This window comes from Watersipora subatra, chromosome 10 (genome assembly GCF_963576615.1).
Source record: "Watersipora subatra chromosome 10, tzWatSuba1.1, whole genome shotgun sequence".
NCBI classification, from domain to species: Eukaryota; Metazoa; Bryozoa; class Gymnolaemata; order Cheilostomatida; family Watersiporidae; genus Watersipora; species Watersipora subatra.
The window spans coordinates 35142217-35163864 of NC_088717.1; the positions used below are offsets into that span (position 1 = coordinate 35142217).

The 21648-nt window shown below is 35.2% G+C and overlaps 1 protein-coding gene across 1 annotated transcript; it reads left to right on the forward strand.

Moving 5' to 3' along the window:
• Positions 1-555: 555 nt before the first annotated feature.
• On the forward strand, positions 556-20700 carry LOC137405641 (uncharacterized). The gene is made up of 8 exons (XM_068091967.1): positions 556-634; positions 1670-1849; positions 8525-8668; positions 9210-9376; positions 12922-13168; positions 13722-16154; positions 17046-17207; positions 19707-20700. Exons 1-8 carry the CDS (start codon positions 556-558, stop codon positions 19958-19960), a joined length of 3666 nt encoding a protein of 1221 aa, XP_067948068.1. The 3' UTR covers positions 19961-20700.
• The last annotated feature ends 948 nt before the right edge of the window (positions 20701-21648 follow it).

The window sequence follows — 21648 nt, forward strand, 5'->3', positions numbered from 1 at the left end:
GTTCTATCGACATATATTTTATTTTGTATTTGCTCACGACTGCTGAAGTAAAACACCAAATATAGCTTCAGGTTTATGGTTATAGATGTCCCTGATTAAAAAATAGGTTGAATTACATTCGCCAAACAAGTTTTTCTCTAAATGCTGTGTAAACATGTGAGTACTCAATGCTGATGAGACCGTATATCTATCATTTATAGAAAGAAAGCACAGCAATTGACACCCTATTAGGCAGATCTTCTCCTGAGGGTTTTAACTGCAATCCAGTTTTGTAGATTTTAATCTTGCAGCATCCTAGCAGATTAACTAAAACAACAAAAAATCTCAAATTATATAAAAAGACATTCAGTTTATGATAAATTCAACTAGAATTGGAGGTGACCAGATTGTTAAGGTGCGACAATAACAAGTAATTAATTATTTGAGGCGTCTTTCGCAATCAAAGTATCAGATTATTCAACCATGAAACGGATGATTTGCGCGTGTCACAACTGGTCATACTTACATTGGTTCAGACAACACATATACTATTTACATAAAATCACTTCAAGAAGTATGTCGTGCCAGATATTCGTCTCTCTAACTGTGCTTCTATCTCTGCTTAGCAACATTTCGGTATCGGCTTTGTGCACAGGTAAGTGAAAACGATATACTTTTACAAGAGTTGTTCATATGCCCAGCCAAACATGTAAATACAAACATAACATCATGTTCAAATGCTTGTCAATAGGTGATAGCTGTCAACAACGCTGCTTTATTGAAAAATTTCAACGTGTGCCATTTTTGTTACCTCAGCTATTCCAATTACGTAAAGCTGAACAATATTTATTGGCTCAAAAATTGTTAGCCCGATTGAATAGTCTAGTTGTACTGTTCTTTTAAAGTTTACAGGTAGTTAGAGTGAAGCAATAGGCTGATCCTTTTCAACACATGTATGGTTGTTTTACATATATTGTCAAGGCCGTTGAGACTAGGTTTGACATGTTGTGATTTATTTGAATTTGCTACATATCATCAGCTAATTTTGCATGTGTCAATCCAAATTTAAGTAATAGTAAATATTACGAAATAAAATTATTAAAAAACTTTATCGCACGCGCATTAGTCAATTTATCACCATTCTTATTATTAAATATAAACTGCAGTTTTTGAAAGGCAGCATGAGCAAGTCTGAGACCAACATATTATTCAACGTTGCCAAAGGTTTGTATTATATACAGGCAGTTTATATTTATGTACTGCTCTACGAAGCTAGGTAGCTAACGTACATAGGCACATAGCCATTTAGTTAGACAGCTGTGTAACTAGGTAGTGAGGCAACTAGGTAGCTGGGTAGCCAAGGAACTTTTCTTTAAAAATTGTTGCTACCCAACTGATACGTCATGATAAAGCTCTAGTGGTGACAGCAACACAGAACTCACCATGTCCAAGCGCATCAAGATGAAATTGGTGGCTCTTGTGTATAACTGCTATAAAAAGGCTTATGGAGGCTCCATTTCACAAAAAAAGTATAAATTTGTAGTTATGTTTGGTCTTGCTGTGTCTACTTCCCATAATCTACAACAAGTTTAAACTCAGTGACATTTAAACTCAATGACATGCTCTACTCTGAAACCATTCTTTTGCTGTGTTCACATCACTAACTTCAGCTGCTTCAAAATGCTTTCAGACTCTGAGCCTATAAATAAAGTGCATATTGTTGGACTATTGGAGATAAACCCTTCCGCTCAGTGTCACCTTAGTGAGCCACCAGAAACATATGGGCTTTCTCTTGCTCTCGCCGTTGAGTATATACTTGACCTTGTCAACTCCTCTGGCGCTGACATCGCAGTTCCTGGGGTCGAATATGGTGAGTAATATTATTTACCTTGTTTGATTTAAGAAAAGTAAAATAAACAATAGTATATAAGTACATGTGTTTTTACTTATGCCCATAGAAGTACAAACCGCTGTCAATAGCTCTATGGCTGTAAGTTGCCACCTAGGAAAAACTCTTATTAGTAGTCTGACAGAATATTGAGCCAGTTTATTTCTATCAGCAATAATATTCATCTGACAACGTTTTGTTACCAAACTGCTAATTCTAAACAAGATCTATTTCAAGTTAATAATTATGTTTTATTGCATAAAGTTGAGCTATGTTTGTCCAAAGAACAACAGCATTCATTCTTTAAAGTCACCAAGAGTCTGACAATCTAATAACAAATCAATTAAAATTGTGATTGTTAACACGAGTACATTTAAAGTAAAAGTACTTTTCAATACTGCAGAAGAACTTATACTGAAAGGACTTTATTTGATCATTTTCAGTGCTCTTGAGTGTTTGATGCTCAGGTTTATAGCTGGTGACAACTAGGGCAAATCATTTACTACTGTAACAGTTGTACTGCTATTCAGTACCAGTCACAGGCTATGAAAGAATGAGAGTGAGTCACATGATGAATCTTTCAGGTCATGCCTTTTGGAGACTCATCCATTCCTTTTTCTGGTTGTCATATCTGGCTGGTTGACAAATGTTTTGATGAAAGCTCCAAATTATCAACGTCAGAAAATTCAATTTTTAGTGATACAAACCCTAACTATTATAAAAAGAAGATAAAGTGTTTTTTGAGTTTATTTTTGTCATTATTTATTATATTTGTCAAAAATTACAAATTTTTGACAAATATAATAAATTTGGCACTAATTTATTAATTTTTCATATTAATTGGACAAATTTAACAAATTAATTTGTCAAAATAATTTGTTAAATTGATACTGCTTAATTTTATTTTAATAAGAGCTTTGTCTGCCAGTCTATTTAAAGCCACGCTTCAATCATTAAGAAAAAAATTCCCTCTAAACAGATTTGCACTCATACATTCCATTTTGTGGATAAGCGTGATACCAACTGCACCATCCAAACACCATCTGTATGTAAGAATATCTGGATTTATATCTGGAATATCTGGTTTGGATGTTGAAAAAAGTTTACTTCACACAGAATTTGTACCCACAGGACTCAGAGTGGTAGAATCACGCATTAATATCTGCACCAAGTGCCCTCCTTAAGTGTTTTTGAAGAATTGTGCAGGTATTGAATCTCTGTGATTTATTGGCATACCTGATGATCTCCTATGGCGCGCTGTACTGCCAGAATACTAGAATATTAGTAATAGTAATACTGATGGTAAACAGCGGGTAAATAAATATTAGCAGCCAATGAGGTATAGTTGAAAACACAACACAAAGAGTCATATGGTTAGAGACGCCTGATTAACTTTTCAAGCTTAATGAGTAGATGAGAGCTGAAGGACTGACTTCATTTAAGAGCGTTTCTGTCTCTTCTATTGTGTCTGTTCATTCTCAAGGGTACGCTGAGTGTATGGCGGACTGTTTTTACTTCTACGCAGCAAGCTTGTGAACCTAGTATTAATATACTAGCTCACCACTTTTGAACTCTCTCTCTGCTTAAGAGTATTTGTTGTTGGTTAGCTATTAGAAAGATTTGATATATCGGTAGAGTGGTGATACACTCCCACTCGCAATGCACCATAGAAACAGCTGTGCAGCTCTCATCCTGTTGTGATTCAGTGTCGCTGTTTGAAAGCAATACACTCATACTAAGCGCCATCTTTGTGCCAAAAAGTAGCCTGGGAGCTAACGATGTTGCACGTGCGTGTGCCTTCCTGTTGTTTCATACGCAGAAATTATCATTGTTGACATAAGGCTGATATAGACATCACTTACTATAGTTTTCCGTGGCAACATGATCTGCTTGTCAGCTAAGCGTAGCGTTTCAGCCCTGACTCACTTAGGAGTGGCCACACTATGACTCTCTAGAAATTTAGTATATGTAATACAAATAAATAATCATCCATCTCTCAGAACCTTAAGGCTGGTTCACACTATATCGCTGTATCTCGGCGTTGATGCCACAATACTTCGGCGATCATCGATGATAACCATGTTCACACTATTACAAACCCATCCACGTGTGCATCAGGAAATACTCGTGAAAGTTATCTTTTTAAAATTTCGCGAAAAAATCTCTTTGTTTTTGCACGCAGGAATAAAAAACTAGTCCCGCATTGGCTATCATAAATGTATATGAATAGTTCACCCTACCCACGACTGCGAACTGTTATCGCCAAAATGGTTCACATTTGAAAGGCGATAGTTGATGGTCGTCAAAGCATAGGGAAAGTTTGACAGCTGCAGACGTTCCTGGCGTGTCCGCGTTGCTTCGTCGATACCATTTGTTTTCGGTTAACATAGTCGACGACCAACGCCGAAATGACGACGCCGAGATACGACGATATCGTGTGAACCAGTCTTTAGCGACGAACTTAGCACCTTTACAGCATTTGAATAGACCAGATTGTCTACAGCTGCAGAACTACTCTACATGTAAATGTAGGCCTGATCTTACCAACTATTTTTGTAATGCCCATTAGCTGTCAGATTAAATTGTCTTTATTACCAATCTGCAAGGTGTTTAGTTTTGGATGTTGCTGGCTGATGAGTTATATGAGCCAGTTCAGCTGATAGCAGAGTGCTGCAACTGTAGGAGCAGTGTCGGACCCACACAACCTTACTAGCATTTCTGGCGCTATGCACCACCTTGCTTGCGTGGATCAATTGTAAATTATACATGATCAAAGTTTAAATCATGTTCTACACCTAATCAGCATTATCAACAATGAATCAGTTGTACTTTCCTCTTACGTTAGTGTATACCATATTAGTACATTAGTGAGAGATCGTCATGTGTAATAAGTATAGGCACGATTATTCTTATATTAGCAAAGGTTGTTCAGCGGTGCAGATGGTACAGTGCTTGGCTGTGTATTTGAGGATTCGAGTTCAGCTCCCATGTAGTGTGATCTTTTATCAGACACTTTTAATGTGACTTCGAACAGACATACACAGGTTTTATTATAGTAAATATTACATCGTATTACATTCTAATACGTCACATTATACTAAATTGCACCATAATAATTTATAATACGCTATATTGTATTCAACTATATGGCAATGTAGTGCACCAAAATTTTGGCTAAAAATGTCCTGCACTATCATATAAACCTTTTTAAAAACAACTTGTATGACAAGCCTATTTTACAATAAACTATAGATTTTGTAAAACAATTTTTTGTGCAAATGTTTTACTGTCTATATCAATTCTCTTTAAACTTTTAAACTTTTAGCTGACAGCGAAAAAAATGAAAATATCAGTGTCAAGCACATTTTACACATAGCAGCAATGAGCATTGCTAATGAAGAGAACAGTTAGACAAGTTGTGAAGGATCGGTAAAAAGGACCCCACCCAATAAAAATGTGTGCCCTCTACTCAGAAGTGGATGCCAATTAATTTCACAGTCATAGAAATGGTGGTGATGGGAAATTGATATCAATCAAGGAATGTGTGATGAGTAAAAAATATGTCTTTCAGATTGCGTAAGCGGTTCAATGGCGACTCATTTAGCTTTTTGATGAATACAAAGATAATGCAGTTTGAAAGACAACAGATGACAAAATAGACTGAGAGATGAAAATGAAATGTGCTCAATACGCTGGGAAGTTTAACTAATAAAGAAGCTTATTCAGAGCACAAGATGCCATGCACCATAGTAATATAAGGAGCTGCCAAAAATATGACACTCTATTTGCACCTGCAAACATACTTAATTATTATTCATGCTTGAATGAAACTTGAATATCTACTAGCAAAGTTTACTATTGCTTTGATGCTTTCGGCAAAAAATATTGGGTAACTTTTGATGACCTACTTAATACCTGATCAATTTTGAAAGACTGCCGTACTTTTTCAAGTATAATTCTGCTAAATCACGATATCAGTGTTCATATTTGTGCCATGGAGCTTTGAAACTGCAAAAGTTACACAAATAAGGATTTTTTGTCCTTGTTTTATGAGAGAGCTGATTTGTTATAAAATAATTTTTATTTATCGAACAGCTACTGCTAACTGCTACTTAGAATGGTTTCAGATAGAAAGAGTTAAACACTAGATGTAAGATTTTACACTGTGCACAAGGCAGATCCATCTCTGGAATGTTATTTTCAGAAACAAAAATGCAATAGCTAATAAACAGTGCTGCCGTTTTGTGTCTTATGAAACCAGAATTTCCTGCTTGGGGACGTGAGCTGTTGTTCACAGGGTGTAAGAATCAATTGTGATGAGAAGAAAAGTGTAAATGTTGTCACACCAACTTGTCTATGTAAATAATGGTTTTCACATCTTTTATATATCAAAATAAATATTGTAACGCCATCAATTTTGAAAGTGATCCGCATATTTCACTTACCCACAAGGAAACATGTTTCAATAAGATCATAGCAGGGAAAAGCCCAAAAATTTGATACAAGACCATAATGCAAGGTTTTTTTTATATGTTGTTGCTGTGTGATCACATTGGACTTATCTCAATAGCATGACATTCCAATAACACATAGTTTTCAAATCTTCCAAATATGTCAGTTTTTCATTATGGGTTGAGACTTGTTTGTTTCATTTTAAACAAGGGGTGCAAGACTGCTCTTGTCAGTTATAGAGGGTTCTTCGATAAAACAAATAGATATGTGCTGTATTCAACGAAAGTTGCTTCAGTCTTATGATCAAGGCATCATGTAGAAAACTTGCTTTAGAAATAAGGATTTTTTTTAATCGCTAACAAGGTGTTCATCTAGACCCATGCACAGGTTATGTATAGTCCATATGGCTCTAGGGGTAACTAATTCTCTTTTATTCAGGGCTGAATTAGGCAAGAACTATTTTGATTTCTTTGTCAAACAGTACTGCTTTAATTAAGAACAGTACTGCTTTATCTAAGAACAGTACTGTTAAAATCAGCCAAAACTAAATTCTGTGTACTTGATGAGAACTTAAAATAATTCATGATTAAAATAGAAAAAGTTTTAATGTATTTAATCTAATTCATTTTGTCTGTACAGGTGCACCTGCAAATCATCATTAAGCTAGACTTTTTTGCCCAGTAACAATTTCAGCCTCTTTACCAAGGCTCTTGATAAACAAGGGACGACACAGTCCTTGAAACTTGATTTCTAGATAAAGCATGTTAGGGTGGCTTAACCAGGGCTGAATAATGGAGCAGATCATCCATATCACCACAAGTAATTAGTGAGGTATGTAACTGCAGGTGATAGCGCACTTGCTGACGAAACATACATGTAGAGGGAAAGATTTTTCAACCCAGGATATCAAGTAGCACGGAAATGATGACAAATATAGCAATGGTATGTGCTAAGGGGAAACTCATCACAAGGCTGAACATCCTTATGGCTACCACTACCCTGGCAATATCACGCACCATGAGAGATCGTCAGGTGTAATAATTAACTGCGCAATAATTCCAAAATGTGCCAAGGCTGTAGATTGGTACAGCTGGTCGAGTATTGGTCTACCAAGCCAAAGTGGCGAGTTCAAATCCTGCTGAAAGCAATCTTTTTCCTAACCTCTAAATGCCACTTACGACAGACGAATGCACACGGCTCTTACAACAGTGATTATTATTAAATTAACAAGGAAATTATCTTGTCACAAGAAGCTAACTTTAGAATCATGTAGTAAACTTTGGAGAATATACTGTTCTGCATCATCGGATATCACTCATGTTTCATATGCAAGTATTTGACGCTAGCGTCCATGACTAAGCGCGGCATGTGCTCATAGTGGCCATGACTAAGCGCGGCATGTGCTCATCCACATGTAGGCCTAATATGATATCTCTCTAGCATTTCTCAATTTATCTGAAGTTGGAACAAATGAATCACTGAATATATTTGGTGAAATGGTTATGGAATACAGACTTTTGTGATACAGATACAGAAAATGGCTAGAGATGCTATTGGCTAATAGTTAGATGAAAGCATTCCATATTCACCCTTTAATGAGTTACTATGAAATCCTTATGCCAATACTGTTGTTATAGAAATAACACTATTTTCGAAACTATTGGTGGCTTTTCTTCTCTTCTGATCAAACTATTGTGTATTATAGCAGAGTATTGAAACTTATATATTCACAAGCTTGGCAGACAAATGAAAAAGTAATTGATAATTAATTGCATACATGTTCAGTTTTAAAAACTATTTATTGAAACATTTTTTACATCCTTAAAATTTTTACAGATAAAATACAAAAGCTTTTAAGTTGCAAAGTATTACTATATTATGTTATGGCACATTGGATATGTTATACTGCACTTTTATTTTGTTACATAATACAATATTTTATTACATAATGATGTATTATATTACTTTAAATTATATTATAACATTTTTTATATTATATTTCACTATAGTGAATTATCTTACATCCGTACTATTATAGTTAGAATGCAATTGCCAGATAAAGGCCAATTTCTACCACAACAAATGAATCTAGCCAAAAGGTACATTTCATGAGTCTGTAAACAGCAAACTTTATGAAAAGTAGTACTCCATAGTTTTATCAAAGAATTATTAGGAGACTGCAACTGTTTTTGTGGTTATTGATAGAGTTCAAACTAGAAGATATCTGCTTAAACAGAAGTCTGGCAACCAGAACAGCTGCATTGAGTATTCCAAAAACTCTTTGGACAGAACAGAATGTTTGCTTCCATCCTCGACCTGTTGAGGAGCAACAAAACTCTCTATTGTTAGGTAAACACGCTGATTAACCTAAATACTTTCTTTTTATCATATTTATTCTGTTATCATGGTTTTATAGGAACAAGTTTGTAAATGAATGAAACTCGTGCATTGTTATCGATATTGATAGCTTATGTTTATGCATCATGCTCCTAAATAGTGTTCGAGTTTTTTAATGAAAATGATAGTGATGATTTAAACAACAATAATAGAATGGAAAAAAGTAATAACTGTATTAGTGATAACAAAACTAGCAATAATAATACTAAAAAAAGAATTGAGGAAGGTAAGACCACAAACTATTTTCCCTTGAAACTATACTTGCGCAAAATTCTGAGATCTGATTTTAAAAAATAAGGAAAAAACCCTAAATTTGTTTTACTAGCGATTAAAGGATATGTTCAAATCAAAACTGTCTTGGTGCCATGTAGTCAAGGAAATGAACAGAATGATTACAGCTAAAACTGCTCTCACAAGGTTGTATCTTAAGAGAAAATACATTTACGCTTGTTCTATTTATAGCCTACTGACCACCTTTTGTTAATATGCGCAGGGTTTGTTGGGCCAACCTACAGTTCCAATGCCAAGTACGTAGCCGAGTTCTTAAACAATACCAACATTCCTGTCATCTCTCCTGCTGCAACACTGGCTAAACTGAAGGATCCCTATCTACACAATTCATTTTTAAGAACTGTCCCCTCTGATTCCAAACAAAGCAAGGTATAGTTTGCACAAATTGCGTTTTTGTTGTATTTTACTCCTATAGTTTTGATTGTAAAGATATGCAATCTTCTAATGACAGCTTTTCTACAAAAAATAACATTCCTATTCATTTCCACCACTTGCTTTTTAAACAAAATTTTTCGAGCGAAATCTTTTTAATATTTCCTACAGAATTGGCATAACGAGAAACAAAAAGATTGAACCTAAAATGCATCACTGTATTATATTGTACTATTCACCAAATATTGCATTGTACTATACTTTATTACATCACATTGTGTTAAATAATATTATATTTGATTAGAGTTCTACTAAATTGTGTCGTTTTATCTAATACTATATTATTTTTTCAAATTATATAGTATATTACATTATAATGTAACATGTTAGATTATATTTTGGTTAATTATATAACATGGCGATATATCATACTACATGATACTAGTACGCTGTCAGTTCCATATGCCGTGATTTATCATCATGCATAATAGCTGTGTGCACAATTATTCCACGCAGCTTCAAGGTGGTAGAATAGTACAGCTGGTAGCGTGCCTGGATCCAAAATAAAATATTTGAGTGTGGTTCCTGTGTGAAGCAAACTTTTTTTCCTAATCCTTTTAATTTGGTTTCCCAGCTATCATAATAGCGACGATCATTCATGTGCTAGCCAAATGCCTGGCATTGCAATGGTAATAAAATAGTTACCCAATGACTTTGAGCAACCTAGTAAAGGTAAGCTCACCTTTACTAAAACAAGTTTTGTGTTTGCAGATGGTTTAATAGCCATTCCATAGCTCACCGTTCTATTGCTCACCGTTTCATAGCTCACCGTTTCATAGCTCACCGTTCCATAGCTCACCGTTCCATAGCTCACCGTTCCATAGCTCACCGTTCTATAGCTCACCGTTCTATAGCTCACCGTTCCATAGCTCACTGTTCCATAGCTCACTGCTCTATAGCTCATCGTTTCATAGCTCACCGTTCCATAGCTCACCGTTCCATAGCTCACCGTTCCATAGCTCACCGTTCTATAGCTCACCGTTCCATAGCTCACCGTTCCATAGCTCACCGTTCCATAGCTCACCGTTCCATAGCTCACCGTTCCATAGCTCACCGTTCCATAGCTCACCGTTCTATAGCTATCGTCAACCGTGCTAGTTATTGACCCTAAGTATTTTAACGGAAGTAATGAAAGTCATAATAATCAGTTATTGCTAGTCTAATGGTTCTACATGTAATAGTCTAATGGTTCTACATGTAATAGTCTAATGGTTCTACATGTAATAGTCTAATGGTTCTACATGTAATAGTCTAATGGTTCTACATGTAATTATGGCGCCTTACAGTGCCTCGCGTTGCGCGTTCACAACTCGAGTTGTACAACTCGAGTTGCACAACTCGAGTTGTGAACGCGCAACGCGACTTTTCAAAAGGAAGGTGCAATATATTGGTATTACGGTAGCATAACCGTAGATCTGGTTATATTAACAATGGTATATCAATAGGCACCCGTTAGCTAATAGAAATTAAACTATGTATGTACTGTAAAACTAGAGCTAATAGCGAATTATTAGAATTATACTGTGCCGAGTTTGCAACTCGAGTTGTACAACTTGAGTTGCACAACTCGAGTTATACAACTCGAGTTTGTAAATATAACTCGAGTTGTACAACTCGAGTTGCACAACTCGAGTTGTACAACTCGAGTTTGTAAATATAACTCGAGTTGTACAACTCGAGTTGCACAACTCGAGTTCATCAAAACCCAAGCCGAGTTCTTTCAACAGCAACTCGAGTTCAACAACTCGGCTTGAGAACATCTCATCGTTTCATTTTCTCTAGCTATATGGAATTTTTTTGTGCATCATTAAACGCCGTTGAAATAATTTCTATGTTCATTTTCGGTGTTTATTCAGTTTCTTGTCAGATTCTAGAGAGATGATTTTTTTCATTTGAAAAAGAAGTTGCCCGGCTGGCTGCGAATTTCTTTTTCCCAAACAGGTTTACATATGGCAGTAAAATCTTGGCTCATGATTGGCTTTAGTAATTGAGTTTTAGTAACCAAAACTTACATCATTACATTAGAAATCAATAGTTATAACTAGAAAGGAACACAAAATTCTAAATAACGTAGCAAAACTGATGTTATCATTCAAAAAGTGTTGTTAAAACGTAAGAGGCGCTCACTTAAAACTCATTAATTTAAGCCATTTTGAATAAAATTTTGGAATTTTGTGTTCTTCTCTAATTATAACTATTGACTTTCAATGTAATGATGTAGGTTTTGATTACTAAAACTCAATTACTAAAGCCAATCATGAGCCAAAATTTTACTGCCGTATGTAAACCTGTTTGGGAAAAAAATTTCGCTGCTCGGCTCTCATATAGATTGTTTTTTAGTTTGCTTTTTACATTCTACAATTGTTTTTGTCTCTTTATATTTATAGAAATGAATATGCGCAAATCTCGCCAATATATATAATTTAAATATGTATACATATTTAAATAATTATTATTAAATTTCTGTAAATGAGACACCCCAATTACTCACTTTGCTTTCTTTACGAACCCGTGTTAGTTTTGCGTAACACAACTCGAGTTCATCAAAAACCCAGGCCGAGTTGTACAACACGGCAACTCGAGTTGTACAACTCGAGTTGCGAACACGCAAAGCGAGGCACTGTAAGGCGCCATATGTAATAGTCTAATGGTTAAGTTTGCTGCCTCTAGATCTGAAAGTTCCGGCATAATGGTCAGTGCCATGTGGATTTTTCAATGCTATATTCAAATCGCCATAACTGGACACAGGGTGTACAAACAAAAAGACAGTTGCTGAGATTAATATATATATATACATATATATATATAGATTATATTCAACTGTCAGTTAGTTGATCAAATGGTGAAACTATCAAAATTAATGATTAAACCTTTCCAGGGTTTGATTGACATTTTATTTTATGATACGGATATTTTATGTTCTGTGATATCTTGTTGTTATTTTACTAAATGATCTGCCAAATGATAATTTTATAAAGTCTAAACATTTTGAACAATTCAAACTGCAAAATTGAAATAATGTATGGTTATTTTGGGTGACATGATAAAACAAACTATCTTCAGTTTTGCGAAGTTCCATAAAGCCAAATTTGTATTAAGCCTTTTTCTTGCTTTTATGGTAGTATATTGTTATATTATTGTCAAATTATCAAAAGAAACATAGTTATATAAAAAGGTAAAATGGACACCTCATAATTTTTCTCGAAATATAAAAAAGCTGTGAACAATAGCACATAGCTGATATTCTAAAATGCTCCTTACAGCAACCTTGTGTTTATTATAATTAAATGGAGTGGATAATCTTGACAGATGGCTAATATCTGTCACGACCATGGAATTTCAATTATAAATTTTTATGTACTTGCTGTGGTTGATTGGTGGTGACAAAGTTAGATGATACAAGTAGTTTACACTACTTTCAAGTTGATAGATTTACATATATTTGTCTTGGTTGGGTAAATGTATTATATATTCAACTTTAGGCTATGGTAAAAGTGGCGCTAAAGTTGGAGTGGTCCTACATACTTCTCATTCATACAAATGATGATTATGGCAGAGATGGAGCTAAAGCTATCCAAGAGCATGGCAGAGCAAACGGAATTTGTTTTTCTAATGTAATAGAAGTAGACTTAGATCCAGCCAATCCGAGACGGTACTACGAGAGTATTGGCAGGCTCATGAAGGCTGATAGTGCCAAAGGGATAATATACTTTGGATTTCTCTTCCCAGGTGAGTTCATAAATCATCTGGAAAACATTTATGTTTGAAATGAAACCACTGCCAATAAATTTTTACATAAAGTTAATGTTATATGTATATATATATATATATATATATATATATATATATATATATATATATATATATATATATATATATATATATATATATATATATATATATATATATATATATATATATATATATAAATATACACATATATATATATGTATATATATATATATGTGTATATATATACATATATGCTGTATATGCTGTATATGCTGTATAACTATATATATGTGTATATATATACACATATATATAATATATAGTAATATATTTTGGGCAAAATTTAGATAGAATGTGCATATGATGCTGCTTGTGAGGTTTTTGCTGGTAAAGAGCAATACTAAAAAATTAATGGCACATAGCATGAAAGTTTTAGTGCATTGAATTAATAATAAGCATTAGATGACATTAGATGCAATCAAAATGTACCTCTGCACTTTATAACAAAGCTGTGACCAGTATATATTTTTGGTTTTGTCTATAATTGCAGCCACAGCAATCATAGAAAGTTATTTCGACCTCGCTTCTGGAAGTTCTGGCATGCAAAAAATCATACTGGCTTCTGAGGGTGTTGGCATAACTCCAGAGATTCTGGAAACATTAAGGTTGGGAAATGGTGAACTGGGATTGATCGTTATGTCTCCTTATAATCAAGCAAATACACTTCGAAGCTACATCGAGAAAAGAATAGATGGTACGAAATCAGGAACACCAGAAACCACTTCTCTCATCAGGCGATTTGTAGAAGAATGTAACAACAGGTACCAATGCTCCAATGAAGTGCTTATCAATGCTACAGTTTCAACCCAACCGACTATCGAAGCAGTTGTATCCATTTTACATGCTTTTAAAGAAGTACACGATGAAATGTGTGCTGGAGTAGCTGGAATCTGCAGTCAACTTAGTGAAAGCCCGATGTTTTATTCAGCCATGCTTAAATCATTACTAAGCAAAAATGAACAGGTGGAAATAGGTGAAGTGGTGGTCTCGGTTGCGTTTGATGAGGTCGGAGAATTGGACAGCTCAACGGCTGTTCCAGCATACACTTTAAATACAGCTGTGAGAGGGTCAGATAACATTTGGCGATTTGTAGAAGTAGGGCAATTCGCTCACAATGAGAAGTGGTCTTATTCAAATGAAGGTCTAATTACAACGTACTCTGAATCTCGATGCTTGAGCAACTGTGAGTTTTGTGAGAAGTTGAATACACCATATCTGTATCGGAGGAATGAGAATTCTCGATATATCATAGCTGGGACAGGTATAACGAGTGGAGATCTTAATGAGCATGATTGTGGTAAAACTATTCAACCACATGGCTTTCTCATGATGGAAGCATTTTATTACACAGTCAAACAAATTGAAGAAATAACTGGGCTTCAGTTTTCAACTCTCTTTATTGACACTTGTTACGCAAAGCTTGGAACTCATGCCTTGATGAACGACATCTTTCGAGAAGCAGATACAGCTTACCTTAAAGATATGAATGGAAAAGAATGGAGCATCAAACCGAGAGACTTTATTGTTTTTCTCAGTGGTTCATCTAGTGGAGTTACACTCGCTCTACAGACTTATTTGAATGTCTATGAAATTCCACAGATCTCTTTTCGAGCAACCACAGTATGGCTGAGTGATCCATTGAGGTACCCACTTTTTCTAAGGAATGTACCTAGCGATGAGCAACAGGCTAAAGCAATGATTCAGATTGTGAAAAAAAATGGCTGGAAAGAAATCGGGCTCATTACTTCTGAGAGTGTATATGGCCAGACAGGAGGCTATAGCGTAGAACAGTTTGCAAGCGATAATGGCATATGTATTACATATCGAAACCAAGCTAACAACCTGCATGAAAATATTCGCGACCTCGCTATAAGCATACGCCAAACAGCCGAAAACAACCAGTTTCCACGAGTAGTAATAATTTTTGCCGAAAACCAATTTATAGCAAACTTTTTGCAACAGATCAAACTTCACGATCCCAAATGGTCAGAAAGAGGAAATATTTTGCTTGGCAGTGAAACATGGGGCACTCTGAAATCTGTTACAGAAAATGCAGAAGAACTTGTTTATGGTTCGCTAACATTTTCATTCAGCAACTCAACATATTCATGGACGACGGATGGAACTAACTATTTTCAAAAATATTTGGACACACAAAACCCTACCAACAACAAAGATAATCCACTCTTTCTTAGATTTTGGCAAGAATATTTTAACTGTTATTTGCTACAGAATTCTTTTTCTACTGCTCTCAAAAAGTGTGACGACTCATTGAGTCTAGGGTACACAGAAACCGTAAGCAAGAGATTAGACTATGAAGAGTCGTCGAGCAAGTATTTGATCCTTGCAGGGTTGTCTGTTGCCTATTCCATCAAGGTAGCTGCATATGTGGACGGTAAATGCAAATTGGAGTTGGGTATTCTAAACTGTTCACAATTGTTTGACACACCAGCAGGTAGAAATACGTTCTTTCAGTACTTAAAACAAACCAAAGTTCCACAAAAGGCAAACAGTATATCGAGAACTTATTTACCATTCACTGAAACTGGAGAAGGAAAAGCAAACTATGACGTATATAATATCATAAAAAAGACAGATGGTACAAAGGATGTAGCTGCGTACAATCCTATTTATAACATAGAAGATGGAGAATTGCAAAAGAAGGCAGAGGCACAATTCTATGTTGACGGCATTGTATCGACAGCTTATTCAGAGTGCAAGAAGGACTGCGTATGTTTGAATAGCATCAAACTAGACAGCGACATGACATCTGCTGACTTCGCCTATCAATGTAAAACTGACAGCTCGGTAACCTTGCTGATAGTCCTATTGGTAATCATGATCCTCCTTCTCATCACATGCATAGCTCATATTGTATTGCAAAGGAGACAACACCAGAACTTGAAACAGATACTTTTCCATGGTATGTAAATTGGTATAGAACCTTGCTATGTGAGTCAAATAATTACAACTGAGTTTGTGCTAAGCTTACTTTATAAGTCGCAGGAGACGAAAGGTTTAAAAGCATTGATGAGCTGCAAATAACTAAACCGAAAAGATATTGGTCTTTGCATCCAGCGATTTTTATTTAACTTGTATCTTTGCGCACCGGACAACACTTTTCATGCACTTACAAGTGTGAGGATACAGAGCTACTAATGTTTAACTTTGATGAGTAACACATAAAGCCATGACAGTTAATTATACATTACATATACACGTATGCTAGCAGTATGATTAACATTGCTCAGGATTTCCTTCGCTTTTAACTCAATCTTTTTTGACAAAAATCCATGAACGCATTCACTGAGGACAATTGATCTTAATGAATGCAAAAACGATTTCTTGAGTAACTAATCAGATAGATCGTGGCACATTTATACGGAAAATTAAAGCTCTAAGATTTCCATTCGAGCCTGAGGTAGATTAAAGTTGACCTGATTTTACACATTAAATAAGCTGAAGTGCGTCTGTTCTTAGAACTCTTCCCTCAAGCGAGAGTTTGTTAATATCATGGAACACGGCTCTCATTATAGTAACGATTATTCCACAGATGCTGCAGGGTGGCTGATCAGCCTAGTTAGTAGCAAGTTGGTTTACCAATTTGAATGACATTAGTTTGGGACACCTATGAAGCAAACTTTTATAAAGCATGTTAATTACCCTCTATATCTTTTTTTAGCGTAACGGGAGCTTTCTGGTGTGGCTAGTTTTAGCTTGAGATAAACAGATCATGGTACTATTGAGTGTGACGAATGTTAACAGCGACTTCTGTTCCTTCCAAATTCTATCAAGTACGAGTCATGATTTGTAGATATTCCAAGGTCGCCTGCTCCTATTCCCTTGCCACCACTAGGGATTAAAGAGAGATCGCAAAAGTTTTCTGCACTGTCGTCTCGTACTACTCCTCTCTCAAGAAATCCCAGTTATGTTGAACCCCAGTCGGTTGAAAGGTTTATGAATGCATCTCTGAATGGTAAGGGGGCAATCACATCTATGAAAGTAAAGGGGCAAACATGGTAAAGGAACGATCGCCAATTACATGGTCACTAGTATCATAATATTTATAGACGCATGTATGAATGTAAGGGGGCAATCATCTAAGTCTATGGTCACAAATGTCATAACTTCTGTGAATACGTCTATAGCTGGTAAATGGGCATTTTATCGATCATATTCATGAAAGTATTTTTAAGAATATGATCAATAGTATCGTAACTTTTGTGAACACATTTATGAATGGTAAGCGGGCAATCCTCTAAGCCAATATTCTTTACTATCATAACTTTTGTGGATTCACAACCAAGTTGAAATCATAAAGTTGCATCAACAGCATACATGCGTCTATCCACAAGAAAGGATAACAACAGCGTCACTTCACACAGATAGATATAGCGTATACGCACTGGATAACGCAACATTGTCTAAATAATGAATTACCCATTAGCGTTCCTAATCCTCGATTTCGGAGACTAGCATCACAGTTTTATCCAATCTAATGTCATTCAGTGGTTTCATTAATCTTTTGCGATTGCCTTCAACTGGCATGATTCAATTGTAAAGTATCCACGCTTGACTAGAACAAGGAAAATATGTTTTCTAGTTAGGGGGATTTCCCTCCCATTCTAAAGATGGTTGACTATCATCTTGTGTAGAAGGGTTTGTTCTAGATCAGGGGTCGGCAACTTGTGGCTCCAGATGTCTATACTGCTTTAAGTAGCTTGGGATAATAAGTTACTTTTGACCCTCCGAATCCTGAGAACTGGTATTTTAGCTTTGTGTAGGGTGTGTCTGAGCCATAATACTGGCATACACATGGCTCTGTTTACAAATGCTCTAAGTCTAATAGTCTAGAATCTAGATGATTCAAGAAATGATCTTACAATCTCATGTTACTAGCTCATGCTACTAGCTGTTAGAATCTCTTGTAGAAAAGGTAAAGCTTACCTTGCTAGTTCATACTCTTATATTACTACCCACAATCCAATTTTGCTGAGTTTGCAAGATTTCACTGTCAGGTCATAAATAGCAAGTACAATGCTTTTGAAATCTTTATACTTTTCACCTATAACGTTCATCACATGATCATGTTCACAGACAAATATTTTCGTTGTGGTTACAATAATATTTAAAATGAAGCGTTTACAAGTGGTACTCGAAACCTTTCATAATTAACTATTGTATTCTGAGCTCTAGTGGTTTTGGCCTTAAGTAAAAGCATGTAAACTATAGAGACAATTTTGGCTGTGATGATAGCTTGATAAGTATATGCAACAACAATTGCAGATATTAATCGCCGAGTATGAAGCGATCTTACGATTCGAGTGAGAATTAAAAAATAACTTTGCGTGTATGATGATACTCGATAAGTTTAGGAATGAACTAGGAGCACCATGTTGGGCGGGAAGATTTCTGATATTTTGACTTGATCAATATGATTGTGTCTTTGTATTTGAAAGAAAAACAGAATCATCATTTGCTTGCTGATAGCAGTTAATAGCTACTACTTACTTATAAGATTTGAAACACGGCAGGTAATAATGGAGTGACTAGTTTAACTCAGTTCTTACCGTATATAAGTGTTGTGTTGTCAATAACCGTTTCCTACTCACTTGAGCAAATCTCATTTTTTACTATTCAGCAATTTGGGATATATTGTTTATATATCAACATAATAAAAACAGTTTGTCACTTGATTATCGGTGGCCTGGTTATATTTTGGACTACTGCACCATGGTGATTTCTATAACCGGAACAGCTTTCTCACCCTGTTTTCTAATTCCTCGCATTTTTTGCTGCCGATGTAGCCCAGTAAAAACTATTCTGCCTTACTACTCCTTACACAAGTGCAAAAACCTAACTCCCCTTTTTTAAAGAGGAATTTGCACACAATTTTAGTAGGTTGCAATAGAAAGTATCAGTATTTTGGTAATATTTGTGACTTTTTTATGTTTGAAGTGATCTGATTTCCAGGACATTTCAAGATTAAAATTACCCAAACTTGATCACGGTTGAAACACTCAGATCAAGCAAAGTGTACTTATAATATATATAGTTACAACGAAACAGATGGAATAGAGGCAAGCAACGCTGTAACTCAAACGCCATAGCTGATATCAGCTATAGCAATGACATCATTTTGCATGTATTTTTCTTCTGAACGTTTTAACTGTGATCAAATTTTGTTAATTCTAATTGTGAAATGTCCTGACAGTCAAATCACCTCAAACATAAAAAACAATCGCAAATGGTTAAAAAATATCGATACTTCCTAATAAAATCTACTAAAACTCTGTGCATCTTTAATACCTATAAACATGATCTTCCCACAAACCTTTTTGCAGTGACTCAGAGGCATGCTATTTTTTCCTTGTTTACCTAGCGAAAAATTAATAAGATAACTTGTGGTCAAGACTCATTTTACGATTACTTTAATTCTCGTCACTTTGTCACTTCCACCTGATGCAAATTTTAGTAGGAATGCAGCGAAGCCGCCAACCGAAAAGTACCTACATACCTGCTATCTCTCTATCACCACCAGATGGCGAACATCTTGACAGTCTTGGCCATTATGAAACACCAGATTCTGTACTCTCACAAGGTCTGGATAATGCCGGGGCAAGCCAGCAAGACACTCTGCCACTGACGAGCTCGCTAATCAACTCAGAGCTTAAACCTGATGCACTAAGAAATAGCGTAGTAGATGCTGTTCCTGAAAAGATAGAGTAAAAAGGCTTGACTGATCGCTACTATTTATAGCAAACTGTGTGCCGATTCATTTTGACAAGACGAAACACTTTTGTGTTTGCACAAATGCAACTTAGAGTTCACACTTTAGCAAAAAAACAGCTCTCCGTAAATGAGAAACCTTCCAAGCAGCCGAATCGGTTCAGCCAAAGTATTGACTTCACTCTAGAACAAAACGCATTTGACAATTTACACAGTATTTGTTGTAAATGCAGCCTATTTAGGTTTGTACATAATATAATTAATCTCATATAACTTTTTAAAAGCTGTGGTGCATTCTAGTTCTGAATACATCATTAAGTTTATTTTTGACCTCTAATACTTGACAATACTTTAGTTAGCTCCTGGTTTTAGAGTTTTCTCAAGAAGTAACAAATCTTAGTAAGCTAAATACAATCTAAACATGTTACTAACATATTCGTATTTTACAATTGTTTGGGTTTGATTATTCTGCAGCCTCAAAAATCTACACAAACATAATAAGTAAGACATATGAAGATTTTTCCTTTGAACTTGGTTTTTATACAAATTATAGCAGTATTATATGACATTGGTGCCCAAGAATTTTATAATGTTGTATGTATGTTGCATATGAATTTTATACACTACAATAAAATTTAATTTGCATTATATAAAAGGTTGATCAACTATCTGGAAGTAGGAAGCAACTTCAATAAAAGTCGTAGTTGCTGCCCTTGTGTGGAATGAGCAGACAACAACTTGAACAGACAAAAACTTTTTTTGTAAACATTGTTTTGCATTTGAATAATTTTTTCATAGAAGAGCATTCTTATTTATGTGTAAAGATATTGTTAAAATCATTATTAGCAAACACATTGATACATACATAGAGATAAGTATAAATATACATTTATATGTCTATATGTTTAAATTTCAGTTTTTAAGCTGTCAGTTGTTTGTCTGTCCAGCTATAGCTGGTAAATTTTTATCAAGTCATAGCAAAACAGACTTTATTTAGTCATTATTTGCTAATTACAGTAGACGCTCCTATAATTACAGTAGATGCTCCTATAATTACAGTAGACGCTCCTATAATTACAGTAGACGCTCCCATAATTACAGTAGACACCCCTATAATTACAGTAGACGCTCCTATAATTACAGTAGATGCTCCTATAATTACAGTAGACCCTCCTATAATGTAAATTTCAGATCACATAAAGTACTTATGGGAAGTTTTTACTTTGCACTATGTAAAAAATTCCATATAATGTAAAGTGTCAAGTTGGGTGAGTTTTCAAATTCAATTTGATTGTAATTCAATCTTGCTGCACTTGCGAGAGAAAAGGACTTGCGTATAAAGCTACATCTATTATATATACAACTTTCGCGACATTCTAGTTTGTTGTGATAGATCATCAGATGTGTCGACAAAACCGAGGATAGTTGCTGCATAAATGCTCATAAAAACAAAGGCGATCGATTGGTGCAGGTGTTACAGCGATGGTCTATCAATCTAAATTTGACGAGTTGGAGTATCGTCGGAAGTTCTCTTATATCCTATCTTTGACCCCTGAGTAAAAATAGATAACAAACAGGTAGTACCTCTTTTATATAGTGAAAATATTTTGTTATTTTGCTTTATTGTAGACGAATAAAATATTTGTTACTAGTTTAACTTTGCAGAATAGACTTACTGTTTAGAAAGA